At 48.6% G+C, this 17,733-nt stretch overlaps 1 protein-coding gene across 1 annotated transcript in view; it reads left to right on the plus strand.

Moving 5' to 3' along the window:
- The window catches only part of LOC140406652 (low-density lipoprotein receptor-related protein 1-like), a 1,475,832-nt gene that overhangs the window by 64,386 nt on the left and 1,393,713 nt on the right, over positions 1 to 17,733 (plus strand). Inside the window, exon 4 of the mRNA XM_072494659.1 lies at positions 1,843 to 1,986. Within this exon, the coding sequence (XP_072350760.1) occupies positions 1,843 to 1,986 (144 nt within the window). The remainder of the gene's footprint in view (positions 1 to 1,842; positions 1,987 to 17,733) is intronic.

Below are 17,733 nucleotides of genomic sequence, written 5' to 3' on the forward strand. Positions count from 1 at the left end.
GGGAGGAAACGGAGCACCCGGAGGAAACCCACGCAGACACGGGGAGAATGTGCAGACTCCGCACAGACAGCGACCCAAGCGGGAATCAAACCTGGGACCCTGGCGTTGTGAAGCAAACTGTGCTAGCCACTGTGACACTGTGCTGCCCGATCTTTAATTAGAGCATGCATACAATAAAAATGAACAACAAAATACATTCACAGTGATCTGCTTTCCTCCACCTCCAGCTCAGAGTGAATGCTGAATAATTCATTCGAATCCCAGTCCTTTCAAAGTAGCCAATTATGATTGTTTTCATTTGCTAAATTACAGGATTACTGCATTTCAGGGATAAATATTTCTCGATTTCTTCAAGCCTGGTTTATATTTTCCTTGTTCTGTGCTCATTTTTTGTGCTGTAATGTTGTTTTGGGGGATTTAATTTGCTTGCTTGCTTGCTTCCATCTTGCACCTCTCAATTTATTTTTTGGTGGCATCTAACCAATAATGCAAATTATTCAAAAACAGGCCAACCATATAATTTATCTCCAATTTGAGTGTGCACTGCATTCCAGTCAGTCTGCAGGGAGAGATCTGCAGGTGAATGACAATCGGGATCATGCGTCAGTGCAAAGTGAAACACAATACAAATCAATTTTGTGGCAAAAATATATATAATTCTTCCAGATTAAGTTCAACGGGTATTAATTGGATGCGCATAGAATTTTTCTGCTGCAGATTGTTTCTAAAGACTTAACCAAGTCGATGATAGTGGAATCTAGATGCAGATTGGAGCCTCTGAAATGCCTTCAGCTTGATTGACCGCATTAAAGGCACGTTGGACAGACAAATTGTTGCTGTTTTTGCTTTACGTGTTTTAACATAGAACAAACATAGAACACACAGTGCAGAAAGAGGCCATTCGGCCCATCGAGTCTGCACCGACCCACTTTTAAAAAAAAATTTAGAGTACCCCATTTATTTTTTCCAATTGAGGGGCAATTTAGCATGGCTAATCCACATAGCCAGCACATCTTTGGGTTGTGGGGGCGAAACCCACACAAACACGGGGAGAATGTGCAAACTCCACACAGACAGTGACCCAGAGCCGGGATCGAACCTGGGACCTCGGTGCCGTGAGGCAACAGGGCTAACCCACTGCACCACCGTGCTGCCTCCACCGACCCACTTAAGCCCTCATTTCCACCCTATCCCCATAACCCAATAACCCCTCCTAACCTTTTTGGCCACTAAGGGCAATTTATCATGGCCAATCCGCCTAACCTGCACATCTTTGGACCGTAGGAGGAAACCGGAGCACCCAGAGGAAACCCATGCAGACATGGGGAGAACGTGCAGACTCCACACAGACAGTGACCCAGCGGGGAATCGAACCTGGGACCCTGGCACTGTGGAGCCACAGTGCTAGCCACTAGTAGCTACTGTGCTGCCCACGATTTATCAGCAACATAACACACAGAAAAAGGTGCACAGGTGGGCGCACATATACTCAATGATATCATCATCATTGGATGTCCCTCAATTCAGCAGGGTGTCCCACAAGGCAGTGCAAGATAGGCTTCCTCTTGTTTCCTTCTCTGCCTCATCATTAAGATGTTGTGACCAAAGCACGATGGACAATTGCCGCCATTCTAATCTTGGGATTTGTACAACAGGTTTCAGGGTTTAGTGTCCAATTTATCTAAATTCACTTTCTCCATTAATACAGTAATTTATGAGGGAAAAATTTGTTTTGGTTTGTATTTGTTTGTCTCGGGTGGAGGATTATCATCTTTGCATCTCTGATAATATTAACGTTTCCAGTTACCTATCTAAAAATAATTCTCTCATTGCTTTTCTCAGTTCGAAGTCATGCTTGTGAGCTGGATCTGTATGATAACCCTGGAGGGTGCACTCACATCTGCCTACTCAGCAGCAGCCACAAGGCAAGGACCTGTCGTTGCAGGACTGGCTACACCTTAGGGAATGATGGGAAGTCTTGCAAAAGTAAGTCAACACCCCATGTTTCAATACAAATCCGTTACATTCTGTCTTTTTGCTGAATCATATAATTCAATAAAGCAATACACTTGCATTGTACCACATAACAATTTTTGGGTTCAAAATAAATGCATTAACAATTAACAATTCGCCAGATTAAAAATGCATCTGCTCTTGGGTCTTTTTGTAGCATTTTACAGGTTAACCTTTACAATTGTTCTCGGGGTGGACGGGCACGGAATAACATTGCCACGGCCTGCAAAGCAGCCATGCAGCTGCGCATACTACTGACTGCCCACTGTGAACTTAGTACCACAGGTCATGTGGGTGTCCCCCCCTTGGTGACCTCTGGCCACAGATGACACACCAGTGGACTGGGCACATTCCACCGCAATCAGTGCCATGTTTTTTTGTTGGGATGAGTGTGTGTGGTGAGTGAAGCGTGTATATGTGGCTGCAGCTTGTCAGTCTCCTGAGTGTCAGTCACGGACCCGGCGAATCCGGCACCGTTTCTCATTGGAATTGATTGTGTTCCATGTGGCGCCAGTGCTAGCCCCTCAACAGTCGCTGAATCGATCCAGGTGCGGCACCAGTTTTGTTGTTGTGGCAGTTCAGAAATCTTGCCCCGGCATCAACACTTAGTCTCAGGAACGGAGAATTCCACCACACATGTTTTATCTGTATTGTAAACCCCATAAAATGAAGTAAACTGTTGGCATATTTCACTATACACAGACAGAATGTATTGACGAGCAATCAAGAAAAAATAGCTTAATTAACATCCCACTTGCTTTCCTAAGAACTTGCTGTACCTGCAATGCAAACCTTTTGTGATTCATGTATGAGGATACCCAGATCCCGTTGTACTGTGGTCTCTCTCCATTTAAATAATATTCTGGTTTTCTAATCTTTTTGCCAAAGTCCGCAGCCTCACATTTTCCCTCATTGTACGACACCTGCCATCTCACTTGACATATTACTTTTCAGTCTCTTGTATCCTCCACACAACCTGCTTTCCTACCCATCAGCAGCAAATCTGGCAGCCATACAGGTGGTCCCTTAGTTTTCTTTCAATTCATTCAAGTGGTGTGGGTTACCTGGCTTGGTCAGAATTTACTGTCCATCCCTAATTGACCTTGTGAAGGTGGTGGTGAGCTGCCTTCTTGAATCTCTGCAGTCCATCTGCTGTAGGTGAGCCCACAGTGCTGTTTGGGAGGGCATCCAGGAATTTGACCCAGCAAAAGTGAAGGAACGGTGATGCATTTTCAGGTCAGGAATGAGATTGGCTTAGATGGGAACTTGCAGGTAGTGGTGTTCTCATGTGCCATCTGCCCTTGTCCTTTGAGATGGGAGTAGCCATGGGTTTGGAAGATGCTGTCAAAGGAGACTTTGTGAGTTCCTGCAGTACATCACATAGATGTACTGCTGCAACTATGTTTTGGTGGTGGAGGGAGTGAATGTTTGTTGATGGGGTGCCAATCAAGTGATCTACTTTGGCCTAGACGCTGTCAAGCTTCTTGAATATTGTTGGAGCTACATTCATTCAGTAAAGAGAGGAGTAATATATCACATTCCAGACTTGTGCCTTGCAGATTCTGGACAAGACTTTGGGGATCAGGAGGTGATTACTCACCACAGGATTTCTAGCCTCCGACCTGCTCTTACAGCCATAGTATTTATATGGCTAGTCCAGTCAGTTTCTGGTCAATGGTAATCCCCAGGATGTTGACAGTAGAGGATTTAGCAGAGTAATGCCATTGAATGTCAAGGGGCGATGGTTAGATTCTCTGTTGTTGGTGATTATTATTGCTTGACACGTGTGTGGCGTGAGTATTTCTTGCCACTTGTCCAGGTCTTGCTCCATTTGGATATGGACTTCTGTAGTGTCTGAGGAATTGAAAAAGGCACTGAACACTGTGCAATCACCAGCAACATCCCCACTTATGACCTTATGATAGAAGGAAGGTCATTGATGAAGCAGCTGAAGATGGTTGGGTCTCAGACACTACCCTGATGAGGAACTCTTTCAGTAATAATAATAATTGCTTAATGTCACAAGTAGGCTTCAATGAAGTTACTGTGAAAAGCCCCTAGTCGCCACATTCCAACGCCTGCTTGGGGAGGCCGGTACGGGAATTGAACCCACGCTGCTGGTCTTGTTCTGCATTACAAGCCAGCTGTTTAGCCCACTGTGCTAAACCAGCCCCAGTAGTGTCGTGGAGTTGAAATGATTGACCTCCCACAACCACATCCATCTTTCTTTGTGCTAGGTATGACTCCAACCAGCAGAGAGGTTTCCCCCTGATTTCCATTGATTCCTGTTTTGCTTGGGCATCCTGATGTCACACATGGTCAAATGCCACATTTATGTCACTTTCACCTGACTTCTGGCATTCAGCTCTTTTGTCCCTGTTTAAATGTGATGAGGTCAGGATCTGAGTGACCCTGGCAGAACCCAAACTGACCGTCATCGAGTAGATTATTGTTGAGCAAGTGCTACATGATGCCACTGTTTGTGACCCCTTTCATCACTTTACTGATGGTTTTGAGTAGAATGATGGGTAGTAGTTGACTGAGTTGGATTCGTCCTGCTTTTTGTTTATAGGACATAGCTGGAAAACCTTCCACATTCCTTATTAGATGCTAATGTTGTAGCTATTTTGGAAAAACTTGACCAGTGGGATGGCAAATTCCAGAGTACAAGTCTTCAGTACTATTGCCAGAATATTGTCAGGGCCCATAGAATTTGCAGTCACCTGTGCCCTCAGATATTTCTTGATATCGTATAGAGTGAATCAAATTGACTGAAGACTGGCATCTGCGATGTTCGGGACCCTCGGAAGAGGCCAAAATGAGTCATCCACTCAGCTGAAGATTGTAGCAAATGCTTAAGCCTTTTCTTTTGCACGGATGTGCTGGGTTCCCCAATCATTGAGCATGGGAATATTTGTAGAGCCTCCTCCTCCAGTGAGTCAGGCGGGTGTCCACTACCACCCATGGCTGGATGTGGTAGGACTGCAGAGCAGCTTAGATCAGATCCGTTGTTTGTGGAAACACTTAGCTCTGTCTATCACTTGTCATTTTTGCACTTTGGCACACATGTAGCCAGGCATTTTATTGTTTTCCATGATTAAAGTGTGAGGCTAATGTATTTTCTTACACTCAGATTGGTTTGTGCAATTTAACTATTCCAATAACAAGCTTTTGTGAATTTAAATGTAAAGAAGGTTATTTATTTTCACACATTTGCCATAGAAGTTTAAGCATGACATTTCACACACAACCACAGACACACAAAGATTAAATATAGATGAAAGAAAATAAATGGAATGGTGACAATTTTGAATTATTTCAGACTCTGTCCCAGCGGGCCTGTAGTTTCTTAGCTGAATTGATTCTATAACTGGAGTGCAGGTCTTGTATAAGCTGGGGATTCTCAACTGCAAATATTCTTGTAGTTAAATTGCCAGGAGGTCAGCTTTCAGCTGAGCTTGAAGTTGGAACAGATTGGGGGAGATTCGTTCAGCCACTTTCATGGTGTAGCTGTGTATTACCTTGGCTGCACAATTGTCATGCAGCTGTTGTGATGGCTTAGATTGTATTTCTGATGGGGTCTGTTTCACAACAGCTTCTTATGTTATATTTTAAAAGCAGGTCAGAAACATGGCTGCCTTACCCATGTGACTGTCCAAAGTCTTATTCCCAATAAGGTGGTGTGCTAGACAGCTAACTATCACTTGCTGTGGCTTTTCACACTCTGAGAGTTTGAGACAACCAAAGTCTTTATGTGCAGGAAGAAAAGGCATCAAAATACAATGAAAGGTGGTGGTAGAGGTTCATTTCATATTTTTCTAGCACCCATTGAGTACTGATGTCTCTCTTGTCCATGGTCCTTTACATTCACAGTGCATCCTGAACAAAGGGGTCTGTGAATTTCACTAATAGCTTTGATTGTCCACATTTTAGTTAGATATTTGCTTGAGTTTCAGGACTCTCTGGAATGAACACTGCTAAGTCGCATGATATGCGATAGCCAGCTTACACAGATTTTGATATCTACTTTTTAAAATATAGCTTGAAGGTTTATAATATCTTCATGCCTGTACTGCACATGACACAAGCCGGAGAATAGCGGGTGGAGCGGAGAATCGCCTTTTTGGGTGTCCCGGGCGATTCTCCGGCGTGCGCCGCGCAGAACTCGATAGGGCCGTTCCCGCCGCTTGGGTGCATCGCGGGAGGGCGTTGGACTGGCGTCGCGGGGAAAAATGGCGCACCAGACGATTCTCCAAACCGGCGCGGGAGCAGAGAATCGCGCCCCATAACTAGTTAAGACCCTAACGCTGATCCCTGTGACAGTCCTTGAGTTGCAGTTTGGCAAGTTGAAAATTACCCTTTTACCCTGACTCGCAGTTTCCTGTTAGTTAGCCAATCTTCTTTTCATGTACACCTATCACCCCTAACACCATGAGCCTCTATCGTGTGCAGTTACCTTTTATATGGCACCGTATTGAATGACTTTTTGAAATTCAAATGCAATACACCTACTCGTTCCCCTTGATCCAAGCTACTTGTTATATCCTCAAAGAATTCAGATTAAATTTATAGGGATGAAAGTTGGGGGCTTCAAATGCATCTACCGAACTGACCTGATGTCCTAGCAAATGGAGGAGTGGTTCTTTTAATCCTCCCTGCCTCAGCGTCCACCTATCTCCAAGGTGAAAATAAGGCCCAAGAAATTAAATATTTCATTTACAGCATATAGTTTTAATCAGGGAAGGAGACTGGTTTTGTATCGAGGTTGGACGTGGACTCCAAGTTCACACTACAGCTTTAGCTTTGATGCAAAGCATAAAGGCTTCATATTACCACTTCTAGCAACTGAATTCTCCTCTGATGTTACCATTAATAATCATGCATTATGGATAGATGGCAGTAACATTGTTCATTTAACATTATTCCATTTATCATTCGATCAGGTTAAGCAATATCATAAATATTGAATAGTTAGTGTATAAAAGTTGAGAAATAATTCAATTAATGTTTTACAACAAGGTGAGTGTGATCAATACAAAACTGTTCATTTTCTACTGTAACATATTTACAAAATCGAATAAGGCATAGTCAATATTATTGGCAATTAGCTAAACACAAATGAAGGGCAAGCTTCAGGTATCTAACACGTGACAAAACCATGTGTCACTTATCAAGGTGGACATTTTATTTACTTGACTACATTCATGCTTTATCCACTATGAACAAAACCACCAGAAATCAGACCCAAAAAGAAATAAAATAAACCTTTTGATACTGCAAAGTAGCTCATCAGCAGGATAGAAACAGACCACATGGGATCAGATGCAACAAAAAACTAGATAAACAATGAGTAACTGGCAATGAATGGATTATGCACACAGATCTGTCTTGGAAACCAGGGAATTGCTTTGCTTTCTAGCTGAACAAAGCTGTGAATTTCAAGGCTACTTGGTGCCTGTTGTTTTCCAGTGCTGGTCGCAGAAATCTTTTCAATTTTGAAATAACTTCTTTGCATTGTCACTATAGAAACATTTATCACCTGCATCGTTCTCCAGACTTTCCAACTTATCCACTCTTCCCTGTCCATCCTTTCCAACACAAGTAACTTGATTAAGTTAAGTTCCAGGTTGCAAGAATAAACTATTAATTGCTTGCTTTGTTTTTTATTTGAGTTGAATGTATGAATAAAGGTCAGGGATGTGAAGCAGTTTTTACACTTTTGGGATGAAAAAAGAGCCAAGATTCCATTCCGTTAATCTGTCTTCTATCAACGACATTTGGAATCTGTGTGTGCACTGCATTTTCCAGTATTGTTGGTGATGGCTGTAACACTAGACAAGTCAGGGACAAGGCAAGGGGTGGCACTGTGGCACAGTGGTTAGCACAGTGCCAGGGACCCAGATTCAATTCCAACCTCGGGTGATTGTCTGTGTGGAGTTTGCACATTCTTCCTGTGTCTGCATGGATTTCCTCCGGTTTCCTCCCACTTCCCAAAGATGTGCAGGTTAGGTAGATTGGCTATGCTAAATTGTTCCTAGGTGGGGTTATGGGGATAGGGAGGGGGATTGGGCTCAGGTAGGGTCCCCTTTTTGAGGATCAGTACAGACTTGATGGGCTGAATGGCCGTCTTCTGCATTGTAGGGATTCTATTCTATGTTCTAAGTCAAGATCTTTTGCCACTCTATGCTGCTATCACACCATGACATCTATGGACGTTCCCTTCTCTGCCCAATGTCTTTATGTATAGGTTCTCCATCTCTTCCATGAACTGCAAAGTGGGAACAGGAGATCTTTGTCGTCAACTCCATACTGGATATAATTCTTGAAAAATGTGATCAGTGGAGCTGAAGGTGTTAGGGGAACTGAGCGTGAGCAGAGGGCCAAGAATGCTAGTTGGGGAAGGAGGATGGGGAGGGGGCAGAGACAGGGTCATTTGAAGTGGGTGTGGGGGTGGTGGAATTGGAAGCAGGAAGCCAGGTGAGTGGGGGTGCCCAGGCAGTGGAGCAAAATTAAAAGTGCATTGAAGAAAACTTGCAAAATGATTAAAGGTATTTTCAACAAATTAAAAACACTTGCCTATCAATGAGTTGAAGGTTGACGTCAAGGAGCAGATCTTCAACTCTGAACATCATTGGTGGAGTAAGCTCCCACTGCAACAATGGGAAAGGTCACAAGGTTGTTTTAAACATCATCTCTGGTGTACACCCCTACTTTATTGCTGATTACAAGATCAAGGCCACTGCGTTCAATTCTGGGCCTCTTGTGTTTGGAAATATGTGAACGTTTTGGGGAGAGTACTGAAGACGTTCACACATATCAATAATCCACCATTGTGTCTGTGCAATGCTGTTGCCCTTGTATTTGTATTTGTGCTATGCTGTTGGCCTTGTGGGCTCCACCTATGGGTCTTTGTATGGCATTATCCATAAGGGAACATGTTGGGGCATGTATGGGCTCCGCCCATGGCACCTCCCCTTGAAGGGAGGTATAAAGAGCAGTCGATCTGTAGGCGGTTCTCAGTGTTAGATCAGTCACAGGCAGGCACTGTTCTAGTTGATTAAAGCCACAGTTTATTTCTACTCATGTCACGAGTGAATTGATGGTCGCATCAACTAGAATGATTCCAGCATTGAAGTATTAGAGTTCTGTACATTGGCTGAAAGAGCTAGAGCTTAACAACAACTTACATCATGAGCGTGTTTTCTGCAGGCCTATGACTCAATCGGGAAAGGTTCACATGTGCTTTTAAAAATCGTGAAACAGGCGCCGAGGCTAATGAGGGAGTGATAGAACGTAGGGCATGCAGAGACTGTGGACTGTCCTGACACCGGCTGAGGTGGGGTGGCACGGCCAGGGATGAGGGGGTGACAGGTGGATGGGCCGTGGGGCTGGGGTGACCCCTCGTGTGACTGGGGCGGTGTCCAGGCATGGGCCGGCATTGCCGCGGCCTACGAGGAAGCCATCTTGCTGCGGACCCCACTTACCCACCCCTGGTTCTGCAGAGTGCCACTGGCCATATGGGTGCCGCCACCACCCCAGCCCCCACCTTCCACCCGACCAACCCCTCACCTCAGCGCCAACCCTCGCACCCTACCCTCCCCCCCCCCAACAACTGGCCGCCACCCGTCGGCAGGGCATCACGCGGCCCGCCCAAGGACAATGTCCACAGTAGCCCCTACAGGATGGCACTGGATGGGGACCACTGAGAATACCACCGGGAAGGGCAGCACCAGCCAACAGTATCCCTGGCAGCAGGGACGGGTGCCGTGCTGGGAATCAACGGGACCAGGGGTGCGGGGCTGGGGTGTGGGAGGGACATGCAGGGTAGGGTCCACAGTGTCAACTGCGGCCACCGTGTAGCCAGTTGGACCTGGTCGGGCTAGGGGGTGCGCACCTTTCAAACATGTCAGCCTTTCACCCCCGACAGACAATGTACATTGGAATACAACCAGCGATGGCAGCCTTCCTCCTAGTCACCGCAGTTCTGGAGGATGCACTGTGGCTGTAAGCTGGAGCTGCTTGAGGGGGAGGATGCTGCAGCAGGGGAGGCAGCCCCAGGGGAGCAGGAGGCAGCCGGTGATGATGGAGAGCCGACCGTTCAACAGACCGAGGATGAGATGCAAAGGAGGCGCCGCATGAGGTCTTGTGTGCACTGGCACCGCCTGTCATATGAGGACCTGCCGGACCGGGCATGCCATTGAAGAGTCCGTCTGAGTAGGGGGACAGTTCGACATACCTGCCAGATAATGGCGCATCTGACAATGCGGGGGAATGGGAGAAAACACCCACTCCCGGTGGACATCAAAGTGACGGTCGCTCTGCGATGAGAGCTGGTGCTCCACATCATTTGAAAATGTCTGACTCTTGCCCACCACTCACCTGGGTGATCCATGCGTGCGAGCTGGCCTTGCCATCACACGACCCCACCGAGTCCCTGGGCTGGTGGAAGTGGTAACGGTGGGGGACGGGGGGGACGGGGACGGGGGGGGACCGGGGGGGTGGGGGGGGGGGGTGAGGTGGTAGTGGGACTCCAGAGCAGTGAGCGCTGTCTGAACTGCGGTCCCTGGGCCAAACCCACCAACCACCGCCCATTCCTCCCCCTCTACAGCAAGCCCAAGCAGCCTACCCCTCACACCCTTCAGACAGAACACCGAGGCAGGTTGCAACATTGTGGACAGGTGTTTAATTTGAAAACATAAGCACAGATTTGTGCCCTGGTCCCTAACGATAAACTGTGTCCTGCACCCGTGCCAACTTAACAGGTGTCTACTTTTCTGGCCTTACGGGCCCTAACACTACGCCTAGGTGGATCCCCAGATGGTACATCAGGAGTGGAAGAGGCCTGTTGTGATTCCTGCCCGGCGACCTGGGTACCCTGTGGCAGCCATCTCCTGGGGCAACCGGGCCTTGATGAGTTTGGCTGCTGCTTGGGTGTCCCAGGTGGCATGGTGCCACCCTGTTCTGTGCTATGGATTATTCCATAGGATGGGGTGCAAGCAGAGTAAACCCTGGAGGCTTTCCCACTGCCAGTCCTGGAGCCCGCTGACGTCTTGATCAGTGCTGCATGCTCACGGCCATGGAGCACAACCAATCGACCCTCTCTGTCTGGGACTGTGCCACATCATACTGCGATTGTGTTACCAGCTTCTGGGTGCATGCCACATCAGCCAGTGACTGCATGATATCCCTCTAGGACTGGACCATCTCCCTCGGGTCTATGCTACGTTGGCTAGCGCCGAGACAAATAAGCGACAAGAGGGGGAATTGAATGCAACCTTGGTGGTGAGCTTGGAGTCCTGGGGCATTGAATCAGCTGGTAGGCTGTGGGGTGGGAACTCTGCTGTCTTCCAGCACTACCTGATTAAATTCAGGGCATGAAGGCTTGTTATAATCCTCGCAGAGTTTGACGATTTTTTAAAAAAGACGTTCAAATTTCCAGTGACAGACTGGAAGGATCACATGATAAGATTTAGTTTTTTAAGACTTTTAATGTAACAAACAAGCTAAAAGCAACCATAACTACACACTCTTTCAGTAGGCATCTTAAACTGAACCATGTCCACTTGTATCCAGGAAGAAATATTTAATATTTTTAATTCATGGTATGTGGGCATCCCGAATTGCCCTTGAACGGAATGGCTTGCTAAGCCATTTCAGAGGGTTGCTGGTGATCTGGATTGACATGTAGGTCAGGTCAGGTCAGGTAAGGATACCCTAAACCAGATGAGTTTTTTTAAAAACAACGAACAATGGTTTTATGGTCACCATTCGACTTTTAATTGCAGATGTTCATTGATTTCAAATTTCAACATCTGCCGTTGTGGGATTTGAACCCAGGTCCCAGACAATTATCCTGGATCTTTGGGTGGCTAGCTCAGTGAAATAACTCACTATGCCATTGCCTGCTCAATGTTAATCAGCTGTCCTTTATACCCCAAATTTCATTCTAACTTTAAATTAATGAAACAGTTTAACATATAACCATTCATAAAACCTAATGTTCATAACAGCTCCATGTGGGACGTGGAGATTAACAGTCTATCGACCATCCCTCCCCCTTATCCTTTCACAACTAAGCCATACAGGTCTGTTGTCAAGTAGAATTCAGAACAGGCTTCCTTTTTACATTTTACCCCAAGTTAAAGAAGCATGCCCAAAAAATTACAATCTTCCAGACGTCATATTTGTAATAGGCTCATGAATGGAGTTTGCACCCAAGACCTAATTGAGGCTGTTAAGTAGATAATTATTGTCCACTTCAGGGTTTCATCTCACATGGCTGGTTAGGTTTGCTTGTGGGCTTCCAACGTGGGTACCTCATTCAAAGGCACTCTGATCAAGGTACCCCGAATTTGAAAGGGGTGGCCCACTGAGAACCAAACTCCTGCCCTTTCTTCTGAATCCATCTCGCCAGCGGCCCTTCGCTGCAATGCCTACATGCCCTCACTGACCTGTGGCCAAGGCCTGTTGACAATCCAAGACCTTGGTGGGTGCATTACCGGCAGCAGCCACCACTCTCGGTAGTGTTAATGGGCAGTGGAGAGCTTCCAGTCTCTGACTGGCCAGCAGCTCTTGAGGAGATGGGATTTCTACCCCCATGGTCCTTAATCCCAGGAAAGGGCCTGTGCTGGATGGTTTAATGCCTGCTGGGCATCTGATACCAGTGGGCCTCCCCTATTAGAAGTGACATTGGTGACTTCCGGTTGCGGCGATGCTCAGCTAAGCCGCACGTTTCGGCGGCTCCAGCTCCGACGGACTTTCGGGCTCTTTTTGTGAGCCCCAACGGGAATTCTTTTTTGACAAAACCTGGTGTGGGGTGAAGAAATAAGGAGTCCCCCCCCCCCCCAGTGTGCAGGAAAAAGATCGGTGGCGGTGGCCAGATCACGAAGGATCCTCGAGGGCAGCGGCAGAGAAAAGAAGGAAGCAAGATGGCGTCGGAGGGAGGCCAGGCAACATGGGGACCGGATCAGGATGAATTCCTCAGAAGGTGTGTGGAGGAGTTAAAAAAGGAGGTGCTGGCCCCGATGTTGCTGGCAATCGATGGGCTCAAAGAAACACAAAAGGCCCAGGCGATAGAGCTCCGTGTGGTGAAGGAGAAGGTAACTGAAAATGAGGATGAGATCCTGGGCCTAGCAGTCAAAATGGAGACGCATGAGGCGCTAAATAAGAAGTGCATCGAAAGAATTGAAGTCCTGGAAAATAGATCGAGGAGAAAGAACCTCCGGATCCTGGGTCTCCCCGAGGGAGTAGAGGGAGCTGACGGCGGGGCTTATGTGAGTACGATGCTACATTCGCTAATGGGAGCTGAGGCCCCCTCGGGCCCCTTGGAGGTGGAAGGGGCTCACCGGGTCCCTGCGAGGAGACCAAAGGATGGAGAACCACCAAGGGCGATGGTCGTGGGATTTCACCGCTTCAATGACAGAGAGGTTGTTTTGAGCTGGGCCAAGAAGGTACGGAGTAGCAGATGGGAGAATGCGGTGATACGAGTGTATCAGGACTGGAGCGCGGAGGTGGCGAGAAGGAGAGTGAGTTTCAATCGAGCCAAGGAGGTGCTGCATAAGAAGAAAGTAAAGTTCGGGATGCTGCAGCTGGCGCGATTATGGGTCACTTACCACGATAGACACTATTATTTTGAAACGTCGGAAGAAGCATGGACCTTCATCCAAAAAGAAAAACTGGACCAGAACTGAAGGACTGATGTTGGGGGGGGGGAAACGACAATGTTGATGGATAGAAATGTAAATTGGGGAAAGGGAGGTTCACTGTATCAGGACGGTCTTTGACGGGGGGGACACTGAGAAATGTGGGCGCCGGTGGGGAAAAAGGGACATAGGTGGGGGATGGGGAATGGGAACGGGGCTGTAGGGGGAGCTGCGCCATCGGGGGTGGGACGGTTCTAGGAAAGCGCGGGTCTTTTCCCACGCGAGAGAGATGATGGCGGGAAGGCAGGTGCAAGGAGGATGGGAGTTCCACACACGGGGGGGGGTCAAGGAGAGAGCGGGAGAAGCCGGGCTCAGTTGAAGTCAGCTGACTTTCGGAAGCAATATGAGGGGTGGCTATATTGGTGGGGAAACGGGTGTCGTTCGAGGCTAGGAATATAATGGTGGACAACGGTGGCAGATATGTGATGGCGAGTTGCAGACTGCAGGGAATGGAGGTCATGCTGGTAAATGTATATGCCCCGAACTGGGACGATGCGGGATTTATGAAGCAGATGCTGAGACATATCCCGGACCTGGAGGGAGGAAACTTGGTATTGGGGGGGGATTTCAATACAGTGCTGGACCCAGGGTTAGATAGATCTAGATCCAGGACCGGAAGAAGGCCAGCAGCGGCCAAGGTGCTTAGGGGGTTTATGGACCAAATGGGGGGAGTGGATCCGTGGAGATTTACTAGGCCGCTGGCCAAAGAGTTCTCCTTTTTCTCCCATGTCCATAAGGTATACTCCCGGATAGATTTCTTTGTTTTGGGTAGGTCACTGATTTCGAGGGTGGAAGGAATGGAGTACTCGGCCATAGCTGTTTCAGACCATGCCCCGCACTGGGTGGATCTGGTACTAAGAGAGGAGAGGGAACAGCGCCCACTCTGGCGACTGGATGTGGGATTATTGGCGGATGAGGGAGTCTGTGGAAGGGTGCGGGGATGTATCGAAAGTTACCTGGAGGCCAATGATGATGGGGAGGTCCAAGTGGAGGTGGTATGGGAAGCGCTGAAGGCGGTGGTCAGGGGAGAGTTGATCTCCATCAGGGCTTACAAGGGGAAAACAGAGGCCAAAGAGAGGGAGAGATTACTGGGGGAGGTTTTGAGTGTGGATAAAAGATATGCAGAGGCCCCGGACGAAGGACTATATAGGGAGAGGCGAAGACTCCAGACGGAGTTTGACCAGCTGACCACAGGGAAGGCAGAGGCACAGTGGAGGAAGGCACAGGGGATGAGATACGAGTATGGGGAAAAGGCGAGTCGGCTGCTGGCCCACGAGCTTCGTAAGAGGACAGCGGCAAGGGAAATAGGGGGAGTTAGGGATGAAATGGGAACTACGGTGCGGAGTGTAGGGAAGGTAAATGAGGTGTTTAAGACCTTTTATGAGAGGTTATATAGGTCCCAACCCCCGGAGGGAAAAGAGGGGATGCAGCAGTTTCTGGACCAACTAAGGTTACCAAAGGTGGAGGAGCAGGAGGTGGCAGGCCTGGGGGCGCCAATTGGGGTGGACGAGGTGACTAAAGGGCTGGGGAACATGCAGGCAGGGAAGGCCCCGGGACCAGACGGGTTCCCGGTGGAATTTTAAAGGAAATATATGGACTTACTGGCCCCGCTGCTGGCAAGAACCTTTAACGAGGCCAGAGAATGTCGGAGGCAACGATATCACTAATCCTGAAGCGAGATAAAGATCCGCTGCAATGTGGGTCTTATAGGCCTATCTCGCTCCTGAATGTGGACGCCAAGTTGCTGGCAAAAGTGCTGACAATGAGGATAGAGGATTGTGTCTCGGGGGTGGTGCACGAAGACCAGACAGGGTTTGTAAAGGGGAGACAATTGAATGTCAACGTGCGACGGCTATTGGGGGTGATAATGATTCCCCCAACAGAGGGGGAGGCAGAGATAGTGGCAGCAATGGATGCAGAGAAGGCATTTGATAGGGTAGAGTGGGAGTACTTATGGGAGGTGCTGAGGAGGTTTGGGTTTGGGGAGGGGTTTGTCAGCTGGGTTAAACTCCTCTATGGGGCCTCAGTGGCAAGTGTAGTCACAAATCGGCAAAGATCGGAGTATTTTCGGTGACATAGGGGAACAAGGCAGGGGTGCCCTCTGTCCCCATTACTGTTCGCGTTGGCAATTGAACCACTGGCCATAGCGCTGAGAGACTCTAGGAAATGGAGAGGGGTGGTTAGAGGGGGAGAGGAACACCGAGTGTCACTCTACGCAGATGACCTACTGCTGTATGTGGCGGATCCAGTGGGGGGGATGACAGAGGTTATGCAGATATTGAGGGAGTTTGGAGACTTTTCGGGATATAGGCTTAACATGGGAAAGAGTGAGCTTTTCGTAATACACCCTGGGGACCAGAGTAGAGGGATGGATGGCCTGCCGCTAAGAAGGGCGGAAAGAAACTTCCGATATTTGGGGATTCAGATAGCCAGAAGCTGGGGAACTTTACACAGACTCAATCTGACTCAGCTGGTGGAGCAGATGGAAGAGGATTTCAAAAGGTTGGATATGCTGCCGCTGTCACTGGCGGGCAGAGTGCAGGCGATTAAAGATGATGGTCCTCCCGAGGTTTCTATTTGTGTTTCAATGTCTCCCCATCTTGATCACTAAGGCCTTTTTTAAGAAAATAGATAGGAGCATTATGAGCTTTGTGTGGGCAGGGAAGGCCCCGAGGGTAAGGAGGGGGTTCCTGCAACGTAGCAGGGACAGAGGGGGACTGGCGTTGCCGAATTTAGGTGACTATTACTGGGCCGACAATAGTGCGATGATCCGCAAGTGGATGATAGAGGGAGAGGGGGAGGTGTGGAAGAGGCTGGAGATGGCGTCCTGTAAAGGAACAAGCTTAAAAGCGCTGGTGATGGTGCCGCTACCGCTCTCCCCGAAAAGGTTTACCACGAACCCAGTGGTGGCGGCAACATTAAGTATCTGGGGGCAATGGAGGTGACAGAAGGGTGTGTTGGGAGCCTCGGTATGGTCCCCGATCAGGAACAACCATAGTTTGCCCCAGGAAGGTTGGACGGAGTGTTCCAGAGCTGGCACCGGGCAGGAATTAGGAGAGTGGGAGACTTATTTATAGATGGGACGTTTGCAAGCTTGGGAGCGCTAGAGGAAAAGTATGAGCTGCCTCCGGGGAATATCTTTAGGTATATGCAGGTGAGGGCGTTCACGAGACAACAGGTGAGGGAATTTCCGCTGCTCCCGACACAGGGGATCCAGGATAGAGTGCTTTCGGGGCGGTGGGTCGGGGAGGGTAAAGTGTCCAAAATATACCGGGAGATGAGAGAAGAGGGGGAGGAGATGGTAGAAGAGCTGAAAGGAAAATGGGAAGAAGAGTTCGGGGAGGAGATTGAGGAGGGTTTGTGGGCTGATGCCCTAAGTAGGGTAAATTCCTCCTCCTCGTGTGCCAGGCTTAGCCTGATCCAATTTAAGGTGCTACATAGAGCACACATAACGGGAGCGAGGTTGAGCAGGTTCTTCGGAGTGGAGGACAGGTGCGGGAGGTGCGGGGGAAGCCCAGCGAACCACACACATAAGTTTTGGTCGTGTCCAGCACTGGAGGAGTATTGGAGGGGAGTGGCAAGAGTGATCTCGAAGGTGGTGAAGGTCCGGGTCAAGCCAGGCTGGGGATTAGCTATATTTGGGGTAGCGGATGAGCAGGGAGTGCAGGAGGCGAAAGAGGCCGATATTGTGGCCTTTGCGGCACTGGTAGCCCGGCGAAGGATTTTACTCATGTGGAAGGAAGCGAAACCCCTCGGCGTGGAGGCCTGGATAAACGATATAGCAGGGTTCATAAAACTGGAACGGATGAAGTTTGCGCTGAGAGGATCGGCTCAGGGGTTCTCCAGGCGGTGGCAACCGTTCATTGACTATCTAGCGTAACGTTAGGGGAAAATAGATAGCCAGCAGCAGCAGCCCAGAAAGGGGGGGGGGGGGGGAGGGAGGGAAGGGGGGGAGGGGAGGGGGGGGCAACTTGTTTTTGTTCTAGTTGGGGTGGAGGGGGGGTGGGGAGTACCATTT

Source organism: Scyliorhinus torazame, chromosome 2, assembly GCF_047496885.1.
Source record: "Scyliorhinus torazame isolate Kashiwa2021f chromosome 2, sScyTor2.1, whole genome shotgun sequence".
Lineage (NCBI taxonomy): Eukaryota > Metazoa > Chordata > Chondrichthyes > Carcharhiniformes > Scyliorhinidae > Scyliorhinus > Scyliorhinus torazame.